This window comes from Musa acuminata, chromosome BXJ3-2, assembly GCF_036884655.1.
Source record: "Musa acuminata AAA Group cultivar baxijiao chromosome BXJ3-2, Cavendish_Baxijiao_AAA, whole genome shotgun sequence".
NCBI lineage: Eukaryota > Viridiplantae > Streptophyta > Magnoliopsida > Zingiberales > Musaceae > Musa > Musa acuminata.
Window position 1 is genome coordinate 19678453 of NC_088350.1, and position 22764 is coordinate 19701216.

At 38.1% G+C, this 22764-nt stretch overlaps 4 protein-coding genes across 4 annotated transcripts; 3 read left to right on the forward strand and 1 right to left on the reverse strand.

Annotated features, from left to right (window-relative positions):
- Positions 1 to 908: 908 nt before the first annotated feature.
- LOC135630877 (CRIB domain-containing protein RIC4-like) lies at positions 909 to 1819 on the forward strand. The gene is made up of 2 exons (XM_065138142.1): positions 909 to 1179; positions 1255 to 1819. Exons 1-2 carry the CDS (start codon positions 1062 to 1064, stop codon positions 1620 to 1622), a joined length of 486 nt encoding a protein of 161 aa, XP_064994214.1. The 5' UTR covers positions 909 to 1061; the 3' UTR covers positions 1623 to 1819.
- A 1375-nt stretch (positions 1820 to 3194) lies between these two features.
- On the forward strand, positions 3195 to 5231 carry LOC135631381 (uncharacterized). The gene is made up of 2 exons (XM_065139005.1): positions 3195 to 4639; positions 4772 to 5231. Exon 1 carries the CDS (start codon positions 3804 to 3806, stop codon positions 4572 to 4574), a length of 771 nt encoding a protein of 256 aa, XP_064995077.1. The 5' UTR covers positions 3195 to 3803; the 3' UTR covers positions 4575 to 4639; positions 4772 to 5231.
- Positions 5232 to 7530: 2299 nt separating this feature from the next.
- On the reverse strand, positions 7531 to 13888 carry LOC135632138 (purple acid phosphatase 15-like). The gene is made up of 7 exons (XM_065140584.1): positions 13434 to 13888; positions 12498 to 12689; positions 11539 to 11872; positions 11161 to 11378; positions 8860 to 9050; positions 8028 to 8312; positions 7531 to 7947 (listed from the first exon to the last, which is right to left on the reverse strand). Exons 1-7 carry the CDS (start codon positions 13711 to 13713, stop codon positions 7807 to 7809), a joined length of 1641 nt encoding a protein of 546 aa, XP_064996656.1. The 5' UTR covers positions 13714 to 13888; the 3' UTR covers positions 7531 to 7806.
- Positions 13889 to 16030: 2142 nt separating this feature from the next.
- On the forward strand, positions 16031 to 21869 carry LOC135630688 (TBC domain-containing protein C1952.17c-like). Its single transcript, XM_065137816.1, has 9 exons — positions 16031 to 16374; positions 16468 to 16560; positions 16891 to 16995; positions 17225 to 17377; positions 18672 to 18770; positions 18847 to 18975; positions 20025 to 20204; positions 21225 to 21341; positions 21432 to 21869. The coding sequence occupies exons 1-9, from the start codon at positions 16093 to 16095 to the stop codon at positions 21594 to 21596; spliced, it is 1323 nt and encodes a 440-aa protein (XP_064993888.1). The 5' UTR covers positions 16031 to 16092; the 3' UTR covers positions 21597 to 21869.
- Positions 21870 to 22764: the final 895 nt, after the last annotated feature.

Genomic DNA, 22764 nt, shown 5'->3' on the forward strand with positions numbered 1-22764 from the left:
ATTAGATAAGATTTAATATTATTAGATTTAATTTTAATCTTGATATAAATGTATTTTTTATATTATAGATAAAATGATTACAGATTTTATGCTAACACATGTTTTCTCTTTTCTCTATGCTCCACTCCACGAATAAGAGTTACCATTTCCGATTTCCGAATTCCACTAGTTGCCTTGCCGATGGATTAGACGTTGACTTCCTCCTGGTTGATATAGATTCGTCTCACACTGCTCTCACCGGTTATTGATATTAATATCGGACAGAGATTTAAATCCTTGACTCGAACTACAATAAAAGAATCGAATGATTAATCAAATGAGGTTGAGATGGTTGAATCGTCGAAAGCTGCATTGAGTAAATCATCAATATCAGACGTCACAAATTTACTTGAGCTAAAAGTGTTTGCATCGCTTTTACTTTTTGTGGCCGATGGGAAAGCACCCAAACACCTAATATCCATGGATTGAAAGGTCCCCTAAACCAAGATGATAGACTTTATGAGTGCTTAAGCCCCAAGTTAAACCTTTTCCCCATGGACACCTCCCTCTCACTTGCAAGTCTGTGTCATCTCCTATCATTCCTCATGGGAACCAATGCTTGACTTTGACTGCATGATGCTGTGTGCATAATCTGCTCAAGCCATATCAGATACTTTAAGGTTCTAATGAATGCTGGAAATGCACCACTGTTTCAACCCGTCATGTAGCTTGTCTACATTTCCTGTTGTAAACTTTAACCCCTTGGGGGTCTCTTGAGCTACGTGGGTTGGCGCTGAAGGAAGGTAAAAGTAGAAGAGCGATCGGGATAGGAGAAGAGTAGAATGACTGACTGAGTTGGTGATTGAGTGGACTACACATGCCGGGGTTGCAATCTGCTAAAAGAGTAGGTATTGGACCAACTAATCCATCCCTCTCTCTCTCTGCTTCGAATGTCCGAAATCATTCATACGTGCAAAAGAATCCAACACCAGCTGATGTAGATCTGATATATCTTCTTGGGGGTTCATTTTGTTCTTGCTTCCTCGCTAACTCAGCAACTACTACCCCTGTTTCATTCATTCATGGGCAAGTTTGTCGTCCTTCCCTTCTCCCTCGGCTGCGTCTCTCAGTCGAGCGTTGCGGTCGGCGAAAACCGACACAGGAGAGCACAAGCAGATGCGCCCTCAGCAATACCAGCCGGTGACAGTTCTTGTTCGTTCTCTCGTTCCTCGTCGCTATGTACCATGTAGATCTGCTCATCTGAATCCTGTACAGATGGAGAACCGGGGAAGACGAGGAGCTCGTTCATGTTTCGTCCACCTCCACGCCCTAACATCTCTGCGGGGTTTCAGAAGCTCATCAGGAGCTTCAAGAGCTTGCCTCAGTTGTTCGCAGTGTACGACGAGGAGGAGGAGGAGGAGGAAGAGGTGGTGATGGAGATCGGGTTCCCGACCGACGTGCAGCACGTGGCTCACGTAGGGTGGGATGGCTTCCGCGGCGTGAGCGCCACGAACTGGGTTAAAGGCCCGGAGTTCCTCCCCGTCCCCTCCCTCTCGATGAGGCAGCTCGAGGTGGCGGCCATGGCCACACAGACCGGCTTCCCTCCGCCCCATGGTCCCCTGGGGCTCGACCACATGCAGTGAGGTGTAGTTTCCCCTTTGTTGTCTTCTCTCTCTTCTTTGGTTCTTCTTCTTGCCATCTTCTGGTGATGGCCAGGAGGTCTGCATGTGAACTCATATCATAGCTTTGTTCTCCTGTAATACCTTCAAACTTCACTGGTACTTCTCGTCTGCTATATTTGAGTTTGACATATGAGATCAATATGGACTGTTTCTGAGTATCCTTGTGATCACTAACAAGTTGATTGACTTAATTCTCATCCATCCTAGTAGCATTTCTTGGCCAAATGAAACTGAGAATATCTGATAAATTTTATATGGAATATGATTACTATCTTTATCTTTTAGAATATATGCCTGATGTTGAGTGTGTGATCTTTCAAAATGGATCTCTTAATCCTTATAAATAGATAGAGGTTTATGATATGGTAAGGAAGAAAAACTACAAAGATCTATCTTTGATAACAAAGTGCAAGGATTCTTTTTGTGTGGTTCACATGATTTGACAGCCTACCAAGAACTCTCCAATTAGTTATAATTTTTGTAACTTTTAGTATGAAAAGAAAGAGACAGAATTTGTTTGTATGCTCATCAAAAGTTTGTCTTTTGTACAAAGAGTATGAAATCAATGTTTAGGTTTCTCCACCCAACCCAGCAGCAATCTACAAATTCCCTTGCAACTTGGATCTGATTAAGTCTCAAGTTTCATCATCTTCAAACCCCTTGTGGTTTTGTATCATCACCATGTTCTGGTCCCTAAGAAATGAGTGACAGATTTCTATAGAAAATAATCTAGAGATGGCTATTGCACTAAAAATAGTGATAGTAAAAAAATAATGCCTGAATTATAAAGTTAATTTAATTGCTTCATTCTCAATCTTCACTTTCACAATTTGTATCTCCACATCAATGTATTATTGTTATTATTATCATCATCATCATCAACTTCACATATTATTGTTTTGTTATTTTTCTTTTTCTTGTTTTTATATCTTTTATTTATTTTTTAATCTTGTTAATTACTGCATAGAGGAACTTGAAAAGTAAATGCTTTGACAAAACAATTCAATCGAGAGTGGAAGTTAACCAAGTTCAGTAATATCATCAATGATATATTTGATCTCATGAGAGGAAAATATTGGATCCTTTATCTTTTTGCTTGTTTTCACATGAACATCAACTTAGAATTGACTCTGGTCAAGATTAATAGCTACGATTTTAGTGAAAACATAGGAAGGTCGAGATGGATGTGAAATAGTAAGGAAGGGATTGAGAATTAAAAGAGAATCTCATAAATGAATAATTAAGTATAGCTCTCATAGAATAAATACAAAATTAGAAAGAATAATCTAAGAGAGACCTTATAATATTGTGGTTACACAAGACAAATCAATTAATATTACTAGTATGAATGCCTATAAAACATATTTATCTTATATGACATGTTTCTTGAATCCTACTCAATAGATTACAGTTAAATAATCTTACCATAATTCATTCTTAATACTTCTACTAATCATAATAGTTTTTTAGTTATTAATAATCTTAAAAAAGATCTATAAATTGGTAACGGTCTTTATACACGTAAGTTTAACACGTGTCGGATATGTCGGGGCTCCTTTGGTCATTTAGAAGATAAGACCGTTGGGCCCAGGACGGTCGACTCCATTCGCCGTTTCCCCTTCCCGACAGGCTCTCCGTCGCCACCAGCAGGCACAACCGATAGAGAAGAATCCGTTTCCCCGTTTCACATCCCCGACAAGTTTCTCCTGTCTCCACCACCACACCACCCACAGCCGCAAGACAGAGAGATGTCCGCCTCTGTCTTGTCTGCGGCGTGAGGAGAAGTGAGCGGAGGATAGAGGAGGCAGGGAATTGAAGTGGAGTAGCAGCTCGTCCAGGCCACTGTCGATATCGCATCTCCTGTCTCTGTGGTGAGGTTCTCCGGTGTTGGATAATGAAAAGGGCGATCTTTTTGGAAGCTATTCAGTTTGGTGAAGGAAAAGGATTCCGTCCCTGTTCGATTGGTGTTGGAAATCTTCGCCCACGAATGGATTCAGAAAAGATGCGACGTTTATGGATCCAGGAGTCCTGATTCCCGGTTCGCGTGCTCAATCGCTGGGTTCTTGTCGTAGATTTTTGCGGCGTCTTTGCTGAAAGTAGCTTTGGGGACGAACTTTTTGGGGGTAAAAATTGGATCTTGGTATGGAAGGAAGGCAGCTGCGGCGGCGTAGCGTGACGCTGTCGGAGCAGCTATCCGTCGGCGATTCCTCCAATCTCCGAGACCTTCTCAACGTTCGGGACGAGGACGAGACACGCCTCTTCCGGCGCGGGCCGTGCGAGGGGAGGGAGGGCTCTGTGGCCTCAGGCGGTGGAAGGACGCTGCTTGACATCATCCAGCGGGAGCACGAGGGGAATGGGATCATCGCCGGTGGTATTTCCAGCAACGGCAGCACCTGGAGGTCGTTAAGAGACCGCCTCCGCCCCGGCCAAAGTCACCCGACCTTGGACCCTGAGCTCGTCGCCTCCACCCGTCCCAACCCCGACCTCGCACGCTCTGTTTCCCGCTCGGTCTCCATTGAGAACTCGGAGCCGGGCGTCCCAGAATCTACGGCCATGTCCACAGCAGCCGAACCGTCCTCGGTCAATGGAGGAGGAAGCGACGAAATCAACGGCCGCGAGAACTCCGAGGAGCAGCCGGAGATGGTGTCGCTAATGGCTTTACTGGAGCAGACCGACAGGCAATGGGATGAAAGCAGGAACGAGGAGGAAGACGAGGTGGCGGCGGAGGAAGCAATGGGCCGGGGAGGGGGCATGTTGTACGTGTGCTGTGTGTGCATGGTGCGGCACAAGGGGGCGGCGTTCATCCCTTGCGGCCACACCTTCTGCCGACTGTGCTCGCGGGAGCTTTGGCTGAGCCGGGGCAGCTGTCCCCTCTGCAATGTCTTCATCCTGGAGATCCTCGACATCTTCTAGTGCCCACTCCCCTTCTTCATCTCTGTGCCGCCGCCGCCGCCGCCACCTCCACCTCAACATCTCTGGTAATTGCTCCTCGCTTTGTGATAATATAATTATTAGAAATTATCGTCAAATTTGATGCTGCTAAATGTTAGTGATGAGTGATTGATAAATTGAACGTTGTTGAACACCAATGTAAGAACTCGTCTCTGTAGCTATCCATAGTCTCCTCTCTCGGAAGCAGTGCAGATGGTAGCAAAAAAGCACGGCAGTTTTGTTTTCGATCCCCATCAGAATGGTTTAGAGATTTTTGGGGTCTAAGCACTCTTAGGGAGAACCAAAAGAGGACAACCATATGTTCGAGTGGGACGCTGCTGCTGTTGCCATGTTACATGCCTGTCCGGATCTAATGTGAACATGTGATGGTGTTTCCCAAGCAAATGGTGGGGCTACTTTGTGTTTTGGCTCTCTTCAGCAACTGGCTGGAAAGCGATGGCAGCACAGCTTTCTTCTTACCCCAAGAAGAAGAAGAAGAAGAAGAAGAAGAAGACTACCTCCGAGAACTATATACAGAGTTAGTTGTTTATCAGAACCACACAAAAAAAACCCTTCTGTTCCCAACTATTTAAAGGTCAGCTGGATTTTGAGTATGTGGAGTACTCACGGTACAGAATTAAATAGTGAGTAATTTTCTGAAATATATATATATATATATATATATATTAGTTTTAATTTTTTTTATCATGTTTTTTTTAAAAGATAAATAACGAATATGGAATTCGAGCTCAGGACCTTACGATAAACTAACCGGGCTAGTTAACACCAAGGTCTGTCATACCGGGCGGTACATACCGGTTCGATAGGTTATCGGTACGCGGATCGTCTGGTATCGCTACAGTGTTACAGTATGAAAAAGTATAAATTTATTCGGTACATCATGGTGTACCGCCCGGTATACTGGTACCGTACCATACCGAGCCCGGGTCGAAACGTCGGTACGAAGCTTCGTTAACACATTCTCATTTATGTATTTATTAGAATGAGAGCTCTGAAAAAATAATCAAAATACTCTTCAAAAAGTGATTTCTTATTGAAATCTAATTAAAGCTAAATTAATCTAGGACTTTTAAATAAAATTATAGTATTTATTGTTTACAATATATTCTAATAGAATTATAATGTTTTTGATCTACAGTGAATGGAATTACAAATGTTTTTTTTTTATCACCGAACCAAAAATTCTTAAACTCCATTAAAAAGAAAAAACAATGTTGCTAGATAACGTCTCATTATTTTTTATTATCTTTCCTTCATAATAAATTATTATAAATAAGATTTTTTAAATATTTAGACCTAAATTTAAGACAAAGCGGAAAAAAAATAAAATTTTTATCGTGATTTATTTTGAAATATGTAAAGAAGACCTTCGGAATGTTCTTCAGAAACCATTCAAATTCGCATATTAATGATGTTATAATATCTCCAAACTTATAACTTAATATTTATTTTTTAATGAAAATTTTAATTAATTAAAACTAAGTTATAATATTTTTATTAGAATTATAATGGTTTAATTCGGTGAAGTCTTTGAAAGCTAAAGAAATATTAAAATTATTTTTTTTCTCTCTTTCGTATCAATCCATGTCACATGTTATGTTTTAGTTGAATGCAACTGACGACATTAGGATGAATGATACTATTTATTTTATTTTTAAAACTATATAAATCATAATATAAATTTTTTAAATATAAAAATTATGATGCTAATAGAATCCAAATACATGAGGTAATTAATACGTAATTAGTCCCACTTTTTAAGGGTCGAAGTTTGCGACTACGATTTCACGATCCGATGCTTAGGGCTCAATGAATAGGCAGCTAAATTTGAATGACTATAGATCTCATTATGCGATACACTAGCATCAGTATTTCCAATGGAATCAACGCACACAAACTATGGTTGTGAACATCTCTGCACCTTCTACATTCTTTTAGCTTTGCTCTATCCTTTCTGCAGCTTTTATTTTCTTTGGGCTTCCGCTTTTATGATCTCAATATTTTGGCCAAGGATTCATAGTACATTGAAGAGGAATCTACTAATAGGCTTGTGAACTCACAATACACAATCATATACGTCTAGACAACTACCAACAATAATCCATAATTAGGTTGTACAAAATAATTATCTTAGTTAAATTACAAGTATTTACTTATTAAATCTTTCTCTATATCTCCTTATATCACTAATACCAATTACAACATCTATAAAATCTTCCTTCACATGTCTATATCATTTTAATTTTTTTTTCTAAACAGATAAAATGTATTATCATAAGTTCATCCATTACTAATATTAAAAAAAATAAATACTTGAGATTGAACCCTGATATAATAAATAAATAACCTACAAAACACATTCCCTACCTACGGTTCTAATGCTAATCCATGTACTAATGTATATATTTTTATAACATCAATATAATTAACCAATACATCTATTTTCTAAAACACACCTTCATAATTATCTGAGGATTCTATCATAAGCTTTTTTTTAGAATGTACAAATCTCTAATTTTTTTTTTCTCTCTCTATGGCTTTTTATTAATTATATTACAATTTCAAGTAACAAACTAAATTAATCTTGAAATACTTGTCTCACATCTGATTCTATCTTCAATTTAAGTCCTACATTCTCACCTCTTTTCATATTCTTTCAAAGTTTTTTTTCCTTATTCCCTTTGATTTTAATAACAAATCTATAATTACTAAGCCTACCACTATTATTTAACTTTCTATGACAGAGTGCTGAATCCAAGCAGAATTCATAGTTTCCCCGGATGCAGGTGAGATCTGGATGTCTGGGGCAAGTGAGGTTGGGTTATATGCCTTCTGCATGATCCTGAACTAAAACATATGCATGCCACTCCATCCAGCAAAATTAGATCAACAAGCAAACAAAGAGAATAGGAATCAGTTCATGGTAGTAGCACCTGTCATCAGGTTCATCATCCACCCAACTGCTGCTCCTGCAGCTGATATGCTCAAACGTTTTCAAGAATTCACATTCATTTTCCAATTATTGTTTGTCCAGTAGACTTCATCGATCTGGAAATGTATAACTCTTGCAAATGTATGATCTTTCAGTGCAAGTATAACTCATATAACTTCATCGATCTGGAAACATGGTGATGAATCTGCCTAACTTGAAAGGATACACTTATCTTTCAATACAACATGCTGGAGGCCTCTGCTAAATATATGTGTTCTGAAAGGTGATTGGTTTGGTAGGGCACTTGTCAGGCTGCCGAACTATATAAATCTCATCTCCAGTACTGTTGTAAAGATCCTGATTGCGGTGCCATGTCCACAAAGCATGTGTCTCATTCTTCACCTGCAAGCAATTCACAGGTTAAAGATCTGTTACTAGACGAAAAGTAAAAAGAGTGGGGATGAAGGTAAGGAGCTCTTTACCTCTAGGATCCCATGACCAAAGCTACTTTCTCTATAAGCACTATACTCAGGCTGACGGTCCCAGCAGAACTTGCCTGCGGCTGGGCCTGAAGTGAAGTTGAATGCACAGAATCCACCCATGTACTCATCAGGTGTGGTTAGTGGATCTGGACATCCACCAGGATCATCTGCATGGTTGACTGCCATCTTCTCACGGTTGCCACCATCTCCTACTGTGATATAGACTGGACCGCATGGGTCCAATGAATAGTTGTACACCCGGTTTGATCGTTCATAGGCATGAACCTAATAGCTCAGGAGATGAACAAGGTAAAAGGATGTTAGTGATTCAAAATTTAACAAAATATGAGAGAAAGAGCAGTACAAGAGATTGTTTAAAACTTTAAATAATAAAATAATTAACACTCTTTGAAAAAGATTGGGAAGCAAAATCAAAATTGATATTATATTTTCAAATCAAGATTTAAGTGATAGTACATTTTTTTCTCCTAACTGTCCACATGTTCAGGTTAAATCAAACTTCATGTTACAATTCTCAAAACAAAGTAATGCAACTGATGACAGCTATAACAAAACAAAATTGAAAAGGTGTGATGCTCAACTTGGGTTATTATTTAAATGCTGAAAATTGTTCCTTTATCGCTTAAAAATTCTTATCTGATCTTATAGCCATTACGTCAGATCGTATTTACTACTCATCAACTCTCCAGGGAATTCAAGTCGTACCGGCCAATTGTTTTGTTATCTATTAACTCTTGGTTTTTTTCCTTTGATAAAAACCATATCGACTGTTTGAACAGTCCAAGCATAGACAAAAGCAACAGAGGCTTACATGACCATTGAACACAATGTCAACACCATAAGAGTAAAGTAGTTCCTCCATTTCCACCCTCATACACTCGGCTTCTCTATAATGAGCTTTATATGTGCTGTACCAAGGTGGATGCCAAGTAGCTATCAGCCATGGTGTCACTGTTCGGTCAACCATTGCCAGGTCTCTTTCCAACCACTTGTATTGTTCACCTGAAATATGCAATAATGTATTACTTAAGAAACTGTCATCATAAGGAAGTTCAATTAGACAAATTGAACTAAGGGGATGCTGCAACATTCTGGGAAGCATCGTGACTGAATGCCTATCCAGATTATCACAATGTCACTTTGCGGGATCTTACAATTCAGACTAACAAGCTTAGCACAAAATGGATAATTTGTTTTCAGTCAATTCTCCGATGGAAAAAAATCCAGTAGGAATTATAGAACGTCCGGTTCCTTACATGACGCTGATCACATTCTATAAGTCAGCGTGACTTTCCAAGCTGTTCATTAAAAGACTAAGCCTTGTGGTTTTTTGGGCAAATGTCGATGACATATTTTCAGCCTCCAGTTTGCCATGGATGTCTTTGGTGAAGGACTTCTGTGGATGTAAAGTGAACAGGTCCACTCTCCATTTTAGGTGTTCATTCTTTAAGAGTAGAATGCATGGTGTTGAAAATTTTTGCTAGTGTGGATTATATTTGAGTTATATAGAGAGATGTATCAGATTTAATGAGACAAATGGCTTGATGATACTCGCATAATCTGTCTTCTTGCAATACCTGTTATCTTCTCATATTGTATGAAACAACTATATATATTCAACAATGGCAACCAACCTACATCTCTTTCTTCACAAGGTTTGCTATGATTCAACTCAATGATTTTCTTTTGTTGAGTCCATATTATATGGATGCCTCCTGTAGATTTGTTAGAAAAAGAATTGTTTGTTGCTTTTGTTAATTATAGCAGCCCCAAAGAAAGTAAAGGTCATCATTTAGCAAGATATCAGTTCAAGATGAAAACAATACTAATTTACAGTTGTCAACTATTGGAGATTAATGACCAATTCCAACTAGAATTCCCTTCTCAAAGAATGTTTGAAAGGACTTTCAAGAGAAAATTTAGGATCACTGGAATGACTACTGAAGCTTTTAGGAGAACTGTGACCTGATTATGCATAGATTTATAGTAATAGAAATTCTTTTGAGGCATTTGGAAGGGCAGAACTTACAGAAGACACATAGAAATGAGCTCTTGCACATAAAAATGAGCTCTTGCAAAACAAGGATATGATTTATGACTATCAGTTCTTGAATTAAAAAATTCAGCATGTGATCCTCGTATCTTCACTGTTTGTTCTCATTCTTTATTTCGAGGACTGTTGTATTGCATATAGCCTACCCTAAAGAGATCCCTCATTGGAATGATATAATATCAACACTGTGTGTCAAGTGTCCATACACTCAACATGACACTTCACCAATAAAAATTCTTTTTTTTTCTAAATTTTATTTTGGTTTTTAGCAAATTTTATCATCTATTGTATATATTACGATCACAAGATCTCATCTAGGATCATAGTAATGTATACTCAGCATAGTGTCATATAAAGGAGTAAAGGACAACATATAACTTGCTGAGTCGAGCAAATCCATCACAGTACATCAAAAATCAGTTAAGAGCAATACACAAGCCCAATGATTCTAACTCAATAATATCAAGCTTCAAAAGCAATGCAATCCGGTCAAAGAAACCTAAAACCATGTCGCTGGGATAGGGCCTGGAGGGTTAACAGGCACCAATATCTAAAATTATAATTTTGTCTAAAATATTCTCATTGCTAGTCTTATGTAATGATATGTCCCAGACCTTGTACCATTGAATAAGCCAAGAATACTGAATTCAGTCTTGCAAATTGGTGTTCGCCAGATGATGCATAAGACTGATCGACATATACCAACCTGCAATGGTTCGGTACTGACCTCTACTGATCTCTTATCAATCTATACTGATTGGTATATCTCGATAATATAACATACCAGTACATACTGCCCATAACACCTTATACTTCAATTTCCTTGATAAAAGTTTTAGACAGGACTTTTCTCCAATTTGTGCTACATGAAATAAAAAATACTAGACAGAAATCAGGATGGTGCATACACATTTTAAGAAAATCAATAATTAATGTGGGAAGTAAGAACTAAAAGAATAACCTAAATTGACAAACACCTTCATGTGGATACCAAAGATGGAACCAAACTACTAAAGAACTGGTAGTGATCAAAGAGGAACAAGCAGACAACAAACTAACCTGACTTGTTATAGGAAATGTAGGCCCCAAGCATAATGAAATGTATTCCCCCAGCATTGAATGAATAGTAAAATGTAGAAAATGATTCACTTTCTTCGGATGGAAATGCAAATCTAGAGCTGTAAGACACAAAGGCCTTATTTTCAGCCTGCTGTTCTATCTCATGGTTTCCTTCAACCACCATTATTGGAATTTCTGAAATCACAGGCTCCATGTATCTGCAGAGAGACCTCCAATTTCAGTGACACATGAAATGATAACCAATCATGCTAATAGTGAAAGATATTATGGATTCAAGTTGTCTAATGAAGACCTTATCTCCAGACTTGATATATGCAAGAATAAATCAATAGAGATTCTTAAGACAAATGTACAAACCTTCCCCAGTAGTCCCAACGAGGCTGAAAGGTCTCGTGTATTGGTGTTTCAGGAAATGAACAGGAATAGCAGTCTGATCCAGTCCCATTTGTCAGATATAAGTTTGCATAAGTAACATCACCAACCAAAAGAATTAGATCCGGCTTGTTACTTGCCATATGATCCACTGTGGATGTACTATTGTACGTTAGACCCAGATCGCCAATAACAGCTATCCGCTTTGGGTATCTCTTAGGACCTGAAGCAGGCATGGTGCGGAAAACATGGACAGCACTCATAGCTGGTATTGATGGGTCTCCACATTGGTAGTAATATTTTGTCCCTGGTCTCAGATCTGCCAAGGAAATTATTTAGCAGCAAGATTAGAGAAATGTACAAACTAGCAAAAGATCCATTGACGGTATTGGAATATATCCCAAATTGGCATTCCCAACAATGAGTAAGATTTCACTAAATACATGGTTAAATATTTGATATCTACTGAAATTTAAGCACTTTCTTACCTATTAGCGTCAATGAAGAACTATGCATAATACACATATACGAAATTGATTGATTGTGTGTGTGTGTGTGTGTGTGCGAGAGAGAGAGAGAGAGAGAGAGAGAGAGAGAGAGAGAGAGAGAGAGAGAGAGCAAGTGAATGAGTGTGCCTAAAGCCATAACAAGACAATAAAAAAAAAGAATTCCAAGCAAAAAATGGAACACAAGTTTAAACATCATCTAGCCCACTAAATATATATCCATGTCACTAAGAGTACTGGAATGAAAATGCCAACCTCCAACTTCCCAGAACTAAAAAAATTTACCAAACAAAACAATCTACAACTATTTTGTACAAGCATATTTGACAAAAGTAGACAAAAGGAGCCAAGAGCCTGAGAAGCCATCTGACAACCACAATTAACAAATATGAGTGAAACTGAACCAGATCATCTAAAAAAAGAATGAAAACAGCATACCATCGAGTAGAACATGATGAATAATCCCAGAAGTGTAATTTTGGAGGCCTTCAAATGGATAAAGCTGATTATAAATGAGAGAATAGCCGGTAGCTTCATACATTAATAATTTCTTTGAATTCCCATAACGAACAACACTAGCCACACTAGTAGGATCCAATGGCTCAATGTCTTTGCCAATTTGAAACTCCCCTGCAATGCAACACCAAATACGGTCCTTAGGCAACATATCAAGACTCAATCACAAGAAACCAGAACCACGGTGGAGTGCAAGATGAATACATGCTCGGCAACCCAACAAACCTATGTTTTACATGACCAAAGGACAACATGCAGAAGAGAAAAAGTGATGCAAATTCTTACTCAATGGAAAACCATTCCTAATGAAATACAAAAACAAAGGAAAACAGAAGTATATTAAACCTTGATCACCTTTTGAAGGCTGTTCTACTAAAATCATAGCCAACAGTGATATGAAATTTCCAAAGGCGCGAAAAAAGTTGCTTAATCATTCACAACCACACACAGACAGAGAGAGATAGAATAGCTACCATAACTATACATAGGACTTTCACACTTTGATCCACTCAGGCAACCATGCAGGGTGAAGAAGGGAAAGTATGGATAATTCAAGTTGACAACCTCAAGGTACCGAAACAGAAGCATCCCACCGGTCATCTCAAGCTCAATGCTAGCACATGCATGAAGCGAAGAAGAAATCTGGAACAACACAATCCTAAGCTCTCTACTCGCTATCCGTTATCCTTCACAGCTTGTACATAATCTTACAAAACAACACCAAAGAAGGGCAACAACTCTCGACCAACAATTAAATAAGCATTTCAATCACTCGATAGAAGTCCTTGTTTAAAGCGAACTTGTTAAAAAGGAGAAACACGATGCAAATTTTGGCAAGAAGAGAAGAGGAAAGACGACCTGTAACCCATGAGATCCATACGGAGTCCTCAGTGGCGGAGAGGGAGACGGAGATCTGCTCCGGTTCCAACTCCGTCACCTTCCTCTGCAACCTAAAATCGGAGGCGGGCAGGTCGACGGCGTGCCCCCGAGCCACCCTACCGTCGAGCGGCACCGTGACGGGTTCGAAGGGGCCATCCAACGTCGTCGGGATCCTCCGGCCGCCGCGGAGCCCGGCGATGCTCCACAACAGCAGCGAGATGGTCGCCACCACGAGAGGGAGAGGCGCTCGATTCCCCATCCCCCCGGTCCGGTTCCTCGGTAGGGATTGAGCCTCCGGGCGTCCAAAGCATTAGGGTTATAGTGAGCCGATGAGAGGAGGTTTGACGCTCCTTCGCTTTCTCCCTCTCTTTCACACCTGTAGAGAAAGAGAGAGAGAGAGAGAGGCGGAGGAGGCCAAGGATGGCAGTTCGTTTGTCGCGTGTCGTCTCCGCCGATATGAATCCAACCGTTGCTTGGAAGCATTCCGGCATTCCGTTCCAAGGTTCGAATCGGGGTCCATATTTTAAGCAATCATTGGTGTCTACTACATAATTCATTATTATTATTATTATTATTATTATTATTATTATTATTATTATTATTATAAAATAATATTCATAATAAATAATATTCACGTCGCCATCTTCGTATGAAATTTTTTTAACAAATTATTAATTCGAGAATCTATTCATAATAACATTCTCTCGATGCAAGCTGTTATTGGTAATATGATCTCCGATTATTAATTAGAGAAACTATATGATCTCTGGTTGATTCAATGGATATACCAATCTTTTGTAGCGCAAACTCTTCACCTCCTCGCTATCTATCTAAGAGCTCCGTCAACCTCCGATTAATAATAATATGGAGTCGTAATTATGACTCCACCACCATGTGACTCCCATTCAAAGAAAATATTTGCTCTGTATCCGTCATGTTCCTTCCAACGCCTGTTGCTTAGTGCGTCACCCAAGCAAACTCAATCCCAAAGGATCAACTCATAGCGCAAGAAGTCAACATCGGCACATCAGCACAACGCCACCGGTATTCCACAAAAGAAAACGAGTTTTACAATATTTTCATCTTTTTAAGACTCAACGTTGCCATAACAAGTGTCTTACATCAAATCATCAATTAAAACGTTCCAGTGACATTCCAATAAATAAATAAATAAATAAATATATGTATATATATATATATATATGTATGTATGTATACATATACAAGAGGTGGGAAATGAATGTCCGATTGTTGTTGGAGAATCATTTAAAGAGAAGAAGAAAATGTATTCTGAAAGAAGCAAAAGAAATTAATTGCAAATTTTAAGTTGAGATAGGGACTGAAAGCTTCCAACAAAAATATTTTATCCTAAAGGAAAAGCTGGTTTGGTCAAAAGCAATTCCTCGAAAATTTGATTTCCAAAACCAAAAAAGCTTCACACTGATCAAGAGATAAAGTCAATATTACAAATTTTATTTGTCAAAATTTATTAAACCAAAAGCATTTATCTCATTGGCTATTATTTGTAAATATATATTTGTAACAAAAGAAATATCAAAAATTTAATTATTAAAGTTCAACCCTTCCAACAAACTTCATAAAACCATATAGTAAAATTTCAAATGCCAACAAGACTAGATAAGCTCATTGTAACATTAGACCTAATGTCCCAAGGATTAATAATATCATGTTTGGCTTTAATCACCTTAACCCAAATGCACTTGGAATTAGTAAGAAGATATTGATAAATGTATTTAGCATTGCAAAGTAACTTTCATCATATGTACATCTTTACCACCAACACCCCTTAAAATTATGTTTATTACTCTAAGAAAATTTTTAGTAAGCTCCAAATGACACTAAGAAAATGAATGAAAGTTTTGCCAGGTTCTAAATATGTTAGAAATAGATTCCATAAGTTCATGAGAGTGTCAAGATATTATTGTTATTGTTATTATTATTATTATTTAATAATATAATGATAAATATCTAAAATTGGTAGTGATGTATCAGATTATATATACTATTTATTGAAGGTTGATGATTTTAATTCTCATTCCATAATTTTTAAAGAAAATTGATATGATAATTGATATATCAAATTCACTTATAAAGGTTAAGGGTTCGAGACCTTATGTATTAGTAAAAATTATGTTATAAGGATTTTTAGTATCTCAATGCATTGGCTCCTAATTTTTACTAAAAATAAAAAAAAGGATGATAATAGATAATTCTCGTATTAAAATATCTATCCCTCCGTTCAAATCAATTTAGGTTTACTATTTTTTAATCAAAATTTATCTCAATCCTAATTAAAATATAATTGTGGTTTAAATAAATAATTTAGATAAATCCAAATACCAAAGGGATAACCCACCATCCCTAAATATAAATAAAGACATTGAGTGGAAAACAATATCCTCTGTTTAGTCAGGGAAACCCACGTGACCTCCGCGTGAGTTGGTCCTTCTTCCGCAGCGAACAGCTTTTTCAGCGAACCAAAACGCGCCACGCATCTCTTTGTAAGGACTTATTTACAAGAATGCCCTCCTCTCGGTTCTTGGGTATATAGACGGACCTCGGAACGCTCCCGATGGTCGCCGCCGCGCCGTGAAACGGCAGGGGAAACGCCAAGGCAATGGGGAAGAAAGGCGTCCCTGAGTGGCTCAACAGCTCGCTCTGGTCATCATCCTCCGCCTCTGCCGCCCCGTGTCCCGTCGATCGTTTCCCCCGCTCGCCGCCGGCTCCCAAGCCGGAAGCCCCCACCCGAGCTCCGATCCCCGAGCCTCCGCCGCCCTCCCGGCCACCTCCCGCTCCGGTGGAGGCCCCGAGGCCCTCTAGCGGAACTCCGCCGGAGGATCCGAGCCCTTCGCGGTTGGCTCAGGAGGAGGTCTCCCGCCAGTCCCAGCTCTTAGCCGAAGTAGAACATACATCTTCTCTTGTTGTTGCTGTTTGCTTTGATCTCGATTCTTTTCGGTTAGGATTTGCTTATGGGTGTCGAATTCGTGTTCAGATATCGAAGAAGGTTGTAAATATTGGAGAATTGAGGAGGTTGGCCTCGCAGGGCATTCCGGATGGAGCTGGAATTCGGTCGACAATATGGAAGGTCCCAAAATAATTCATACTTTTGCCACATTCTTAGTTTACTGTGTTGTAAATCTGATGATTTCTTATGCTTGATTCCCCTCAAAAGTTGGATTTTGGTTGGATTCCCCTAATTAGTCAGAAACGGAAAGCTGAGGTTCTGGAACACTTTGAACATTTAGGTCACATGTTTCGTTCTTACTTGGATATTATTATTTTTATATGATTTCTCATGCTTATTTTGCTCTTAAAAAATCTGTTAGTTGGTAATGCACTGTCATTTATTCAGATAGATTCAATCTTTTCATTTTCATGTTCTTGAAGTTGCATCTTTTTACATGGTGCTGAACAGCTTCTCCTAGGTTATTTGCCAAACGATCATGAGTTCTGGGTGCAAGAATTAGACAGGAAGCGGGCTCAGTACAAGGATTTTAAGGAGGAGTTTTTGGTGAACCCCGTAAGTCTTCTTGAGGATCCTTTAATCCGCTATTTATTTGTTGAGATTATGAACTCGATATCGATGGACCTATCGGCCTCAAGATTGCTGGTTTACTTCTTGATATCTGAGATGTATGTGGCTCATGGAAATTTCTGATAATGAAAGGAAGTTTAGAACTATGATTGCTTTGGTGTTTGTTTTTCATGGTTGCATCAGGAATTTTTGATAGATTTGTTTTGTTAGTCAGTCAGAAATGGCACGAAAGTTGGAAGAATCTACTGGCCACAAAAATGGAGGGATGGAAAGTGGAGGTTGTGGCTTTCTGATGAGATCTGAAATAACACATGATGAGCATCCTTTGAGCCTGGGGAAGACCAGTGTATGGAATCAGTTCTTCCAGGTAAGGCATTTGGCTCCGACAGAACCTGCTGTTGTGATTGGTTAGATGAAGTTGATCCTTTATACTTTTGTTCCAGTCTTGTTCTCAAGTGGAAATATGAGTGTTGACATGGATAGTTTATCTTGAGAGTTTTCACTTTAGTGTTCTGTAATCAAGTTTTCAAGGATCCTTTTGTATCATCAACTAGCTGTGATTTTGCATGCATGAGTGTGACTTTCGGCTATTGAAAATTAATGCATATAAGTATGTAGATTGGATAAAATAGTCTAATGCTTCTTTGGGGTTAAATTGAATTGCAAAATGCTATAAAAAATAAACCTTGTATGGAACTCTAGAATAGATGGAAGTCTATCTTAAAAAAAGAAAAAAACAAAGGAATCCTGCCTGCTCTCATTTGGTGATCAACCACCTTATTACACTCTTTTAGGCATGAACCATATGTTCAAGATTACAAAAGTCAAAACATCATAGAGTATTAATCACAATTCAGGGACTTCTTTGGCTTATGAACTCAATTGGAAGAACCTTCACACAACCTAACTTTGGTTAAATGAATGAATAATTTTTAATCACTGAACTGGCTATTCGGTGGACTTCTTTGGCTTATGAACTCAATTGGAACTACTCGCACATGACCTAACTTTTGTGAGAAATATTCAGCTTGCATACAGAGGAATCATGTGACGGTAACAAAAAAGTTGATGCTAAGAGCCACCTGAGGCTTATGTATTTCTCAAACGAGTTCATTAGAGTTAAAAACTGAGCTGTTGTCAGGATATCCATTTTCATAAACCTAGAATATGGAAGATCCTGATGTTACTGCATAAGAATGTGACATGTTGTTTTCTTGTAAACTTTCATATGTAAACATCTTTTTGCCAAATAATAATAAGTTCCTAGAGAACTAAGGAAAGGCAAAATCTTTCTTGAGCAAAAATGTTTTTATTTCTTTAACATGTGTTTTGGTACCAAATGTTCAGCAAGGTGAAGCGGCAAGTCTGAAACAATATTTCTCTGGAGTGTTGTTTTATAAGTTCTAATTAATTGTTGGTTGTTTATGGGGTTAATGCGATCTGACGTTTACCTGAGTTATATAGTGATGGTCATGTCCACATCATGATAACATTGCTCTATAAGCTATTGGCATTTAGTCATGGACTAATTCTGTAGAAATGACAGAACTAGGGTGCCCCATAAAAGTTGCCACATGCTGTTATGCTTTATTATTTTGTTCCAATTTTCTTTTACATATAGTTGGATGTAAATCTAATTCTAATATGTCATCTAATTTCAGGATACAGAGACTATAGAACAGATTGATCGAGATGTAAAGCGCACTCATCCTGACATGCATTTTTTCAGCGGGGATACATCCCTTGCAAAGTCTAATCAGGCAAGCCTTTTTAGTTAATGAAGAGTCACTTTTCTCAACTTGTTTAGACTAGTGAATTAATTTCTATTAATTCCAGGAGGCCTTGAGGCACATACTGATTATCTTTGCAAAGTTGAATCCGGGAATAAGATATGTACAAGGGATGAACGAAGTCTTAGCACCTCTTTTCTATGTGTTCAGAAATGATCCAGATCAAAATAATGCTGTATGTGTTATGAAACTCCTAGTGTGTCACTCTTTACAAAATAATTGCTTCATGTTTCTTGAAATGAATACTGCTAGATTACCATAGGTTATTCCCCTTAAGCAGCAAAATACTTTTATTCATCACTGGATCTCATCGTATTCAAGTGAACTGCCAGTTTCAGGCTTTATGGTCCATTCTGGAACTATCTCAAATATTCATTCAACAGTGTACAAACTTCATGTATTATTTCGGTAGAATCTATTATACAGGCAGTTAATTGTGGTCAACTCATATAAGTTATATCGAGTTTAGAGTGAAAATTCTGGTATCTTCAGTCCACTACAGTATGAGGTATTCTACTTCCACATGTATTTCATCACCAATTATATTGAAGATTCAATTGTGTTGAGTACAGACCATTGCTATTTTGCATGTTATGGACCCTTCTTAACATCTATTAATTGTCTATGTATTTGAAATAGTATAATGGTTGACTTAATTGTGTGGACAGCTGCCTAGGTAGTCATTTTAGCTTTAAAGTGAGCTGGAGTTATATAGGAGTTAAATCCGTATAATAATCACTTCTAAAGATCTGGAAGTTTCGTGAGGTGCTATTCATATGGGTGTGGTATACCTTTGGCAAATAGAGTATACAACTTCATGTATATTATAACTTGTTCTCTTTTCCTAATTTAATATTTGGTCTTTTTGCACCGACTTTTGATTAGCAGTGTTCTCTTACCTCTCTAAGGTAACACTGAAGCATGAAAATTCATGTACCAACAAAATTGGGTTATATCAACTGGTTTTTTGATTTACTCTTTCAAGATTGTTATTTTGTACTGTTTGTTACATATTAGATTACTCTTGTTGGATACTACTTGGGAATAAGTATGCAGCTGTATCATCAGTGTGTTTCTTAAGTAGAATGGTCCAGGTTACAGCTGAGTGCATCAGACGTTTCTTTTCTTCTCAATGACATTCATTTATTTTAATCCTACTTTGTGTCATCGAATCATTTTCTTGATTTTCTTTGGTCTCTTAAACTTTAACATACTTGGTTGCAGGCATATGCTGAAGCAGATGCTTTCTTTTGTTTTGTTGAGTTACTGAGTGGGTTTAGGGACAATTTCTGTCAAAAGCTTGACAATAGTGTAGTTGGCATTCGTTCTACAATTGCCAAACTATCAGAGCTACTAAAGAAACATGATGGAGAGCTTTGGCGTCATCTGGAGATTACAACGAAAGTAAGAGAACGTACCAAATTTATTTTTGTGTTTCTATCTGCAATTATTTCGAGTATCATCCAGAAACTAACTCCATTATTCATCTCTCATTCTTTTTCTTCAAATAGCAATTTATTTTGATAGTTTTATCAGAAGGGTTTGTTCTACTTGGTGACTAAAGGTGTGTCTTTGCTGTTTGTCTCTGGATTGACAATTTGATTGTGGAACACATAGTAATCCATACTGCATGTCAATCTACCAACAGCTCAGTAACTAGTGATATCAGACACTCATGGATCAACCACTTCATAAATGTTTGCAATTTCTTCGTATTAGTAGAGAGGAAGTTTTAGTTAAGCTAACTCGGTGCTTTTGGACTACAAAAGCAAGAACCCATTTTGGTTTCTCCTGTAACATTTTCTGATTTGTGTAGTCTCTAATTTATCACTCTTTCCTTGTCTGTTATCTCCTCTAGCTCACCCTTTATCTCCTCTGTTATTACTGTTTTCAACAATTAAAGATGATTGTTTGAATTTTTTGCCTTCTCAATTCTCTTTTACTATTTCTTTAGGCTGCTCTCTATTTTTCTTGTTTTGTTGTAACCTTTGCTTCCGATATTATCTTTTTTATCATTCTTCTTTTTTATCCAGTTTGTCTATGGTGTCAGTGTTCTCTTAGGTCCAGCTAGGTTTGTCCTATTCAGCAGTTTACACACACTGTCAATTGTATTGTCTTCCTTGTACTGTCTCTAGAGGCAGGCGTCATAGTGTTTTCACTCTGTTGTTTCAAACACGACTTCAGGCCCTTGATTTTATTTACCACACTGGGAATTGCAAGGCATAACAGTCTGGAGAAGAAGGAGAAGGATTCACTGACTAACTTCTCACATTAAATGTTCTGAAATAGTGGTTTTGTGGTAAAAACTTCTAGAGGTTCGACTGTTGTTACTTGCTAATATGACTTGGATGCCTGCCTTGATTTCTTCATATAATTAAGTTATGCTGAAACACGGTGTCTAAGTGATGTAAATGAATTTTGAAGGTGAATCCCCAGTTTTATGCATTCAGATGGATTACACTGCTTTTGACTCAAGAGTTCAATTTTGCGGACAGCCTTCACATTTGGGATACACTGTTAAGTGATCCGGAAGGTCCTCAGGTATTACCATCTTCCCTCGTGGAGCTGTTTTGTGAGATCAGAGGTCCATCATTATTCAAAGGTTAACAAAATGTGTCCTCGTAATTGCAGGAAACGTTACTCAGAGTATGTTGTGCCATGCTGATTCTGGTTAGGAGACGTCTGTTGGCTGGCGATTTCACTTCCAACCTCAAGCTGCTGCAGAATTATCCATCAACAAACATCAGTCACCTTCTCTATGTTGCTAATAAGCTGCGTGGGTCGTCGGCTGGTTAAGTTCCGATGCCATGCTCTTCCAATGTTGGTTAACATTCCATCTATTTGTAAATTGCTGGAGCTGTCGAACAACTTAAATTTTTGTTGGAGAACAAGCATTTAACTGTTTGTGCTCTTTAGAACCTTAGAATGAGAGTAAAAAACCTTGTGTTTTCTGTGTTCTACACCAGTGTTTATACCTCCAAAAGTTGTCCGGATGGGATGTGATTGTGGTGGGGAAGCTAAAAGAAATACTAGTATAATCGGTGCATTTGTTGTGCATCTTTGATTGCATCTGATTCTAATCTTGTCATGCCTAAAAACTTGTAATTTGGCTTACGTTTACAAGAGAAACATCTGCTTGCATGGTGCTGTTTTCAAGCGTGGAAAGAAATAAAGAAACACGAATTTGCATAGTGACTGCATACATTAATTCTCTGCAAATTTAATTTATTTGTTTTTTTTTGTTTTTACTAAATTGTCATCATCCAATTCTCAAAAGATAAAACCCTGATAGTCTTACTTGTTTTTGCTACTCTTTGGGATGAGATCGTAATGTCAAATGTATTCTTTATTAGGTGGTCTAAATTATTTACGCTAGTCTTATTATGGTAGGTCAGAAGTAAAACCTAACGATGAGTTTCTATTTCCTCTTCCAACAACATTCTAAATTTCTCAATATGATGATGATGATGTTGTGATGAATTCGACAGGGCATGCAAGTTTGGTACACGTACAAAAAAATTTATCTATCTATCTATCTATCTAAAGTGCAACACTAATCGACTTAATGGACCCCAAAAAAAAAAAACACTTGTACTAATTATCTCCAACTTTTGCTACCTCTCAAATCCATGTCAAAGGGAGAAGAATCAGCAGCACACAAAAATAGTTTGACATTTGAAAGGAAGCTGTTTCTTTATCAGAGAACTATCTATGGTTTACTCCTCTCTATTTATGGTTATTATTTCAAAAGGTAAATTTTGAGAAAACACACACACACACACACAAACCCAGTGAGATGTCATTTTCTTGTTTATTCAAACAACTTCGATCATATGTATTAGAGGAATTCAACTGTTCCGTCGAGCATCCACGCTCTTCCTAAGAACAGCTATGACATTTCCCTGCCTCTTCGGCTACGAACACTGAACGCGCTGCTACGATACAGTTTGCACCTGCCAAAGCT

Excerpts from the sequence above, each read along its gene's own strand:
- LOC135630688 (XM_065137816.1), top strand. The coding sequence starts at position 16,093 with ATGGGGAAGAAAGGCGTCCCTGAGTGGCTCAACAGCTCGCTCTGGTCA. Across the intron at positions 16,375-16,467 it reads AGTCCCAGCTCTTAGCCGAA|ATATCGAAGAAGGTTGTAAA; the intron begins GTAGAACATACA and ends ATTCGTGTTCAG. Across the intron at positions 21,342-21,431 it reads GTGATCCGGAAGGTCCTCAG|GAAACGTTACTCAGAGTATG; the intron begins GTATTACCATCT and ends TCGTAATTGCAG.
- LOC135632138 (XM_065140584.1), bottom strand. The coding sequence starts at position 13,713 with ATGGGGAATCGAGCGCCTCTCCCTCTCGTGGTGGCGACCATCTCGCTG. Across the intron at positions 12,690-13,433 it reads ATGGATCTCATGGGTTACAG|GGGAGTTTCAAATTGGCAAA; the intron begins GTCGTCTTTCCT and ends GTTGCATTGCAG. Across the intron at positions 11,873-12,497 it reads TCATCATGTTCTACTCGATG|ATCTGAGACCAGGGACAAAA; the intron begins GTATGCTGTTTT and ends TTTCCTTGGCAG.
- LOC135631381 (XM_065139005.1), top strand. The coding sequence starts at position 3,804 with ATGGAAGGAAGGCAGCTGCGGCGGCGTAGCGTGACGCTGTCGGAGCAG.
- LOC135630877 (XM_065138142.1), top strand. The coding sequence starts at position 1,062 with ATGGGCAAGTTTGTCGTCCTTCCCTTCTCCCTCGGCTGCGTCTCTCAG. Across the intron at positions 1,180-1,254 it reads GCCCTCAGCAATACCAGCCG|ATGGAGAACCGGGGAAGACG; the intron begins GTGACAGTTCTT and ends AATCCTGTACAG.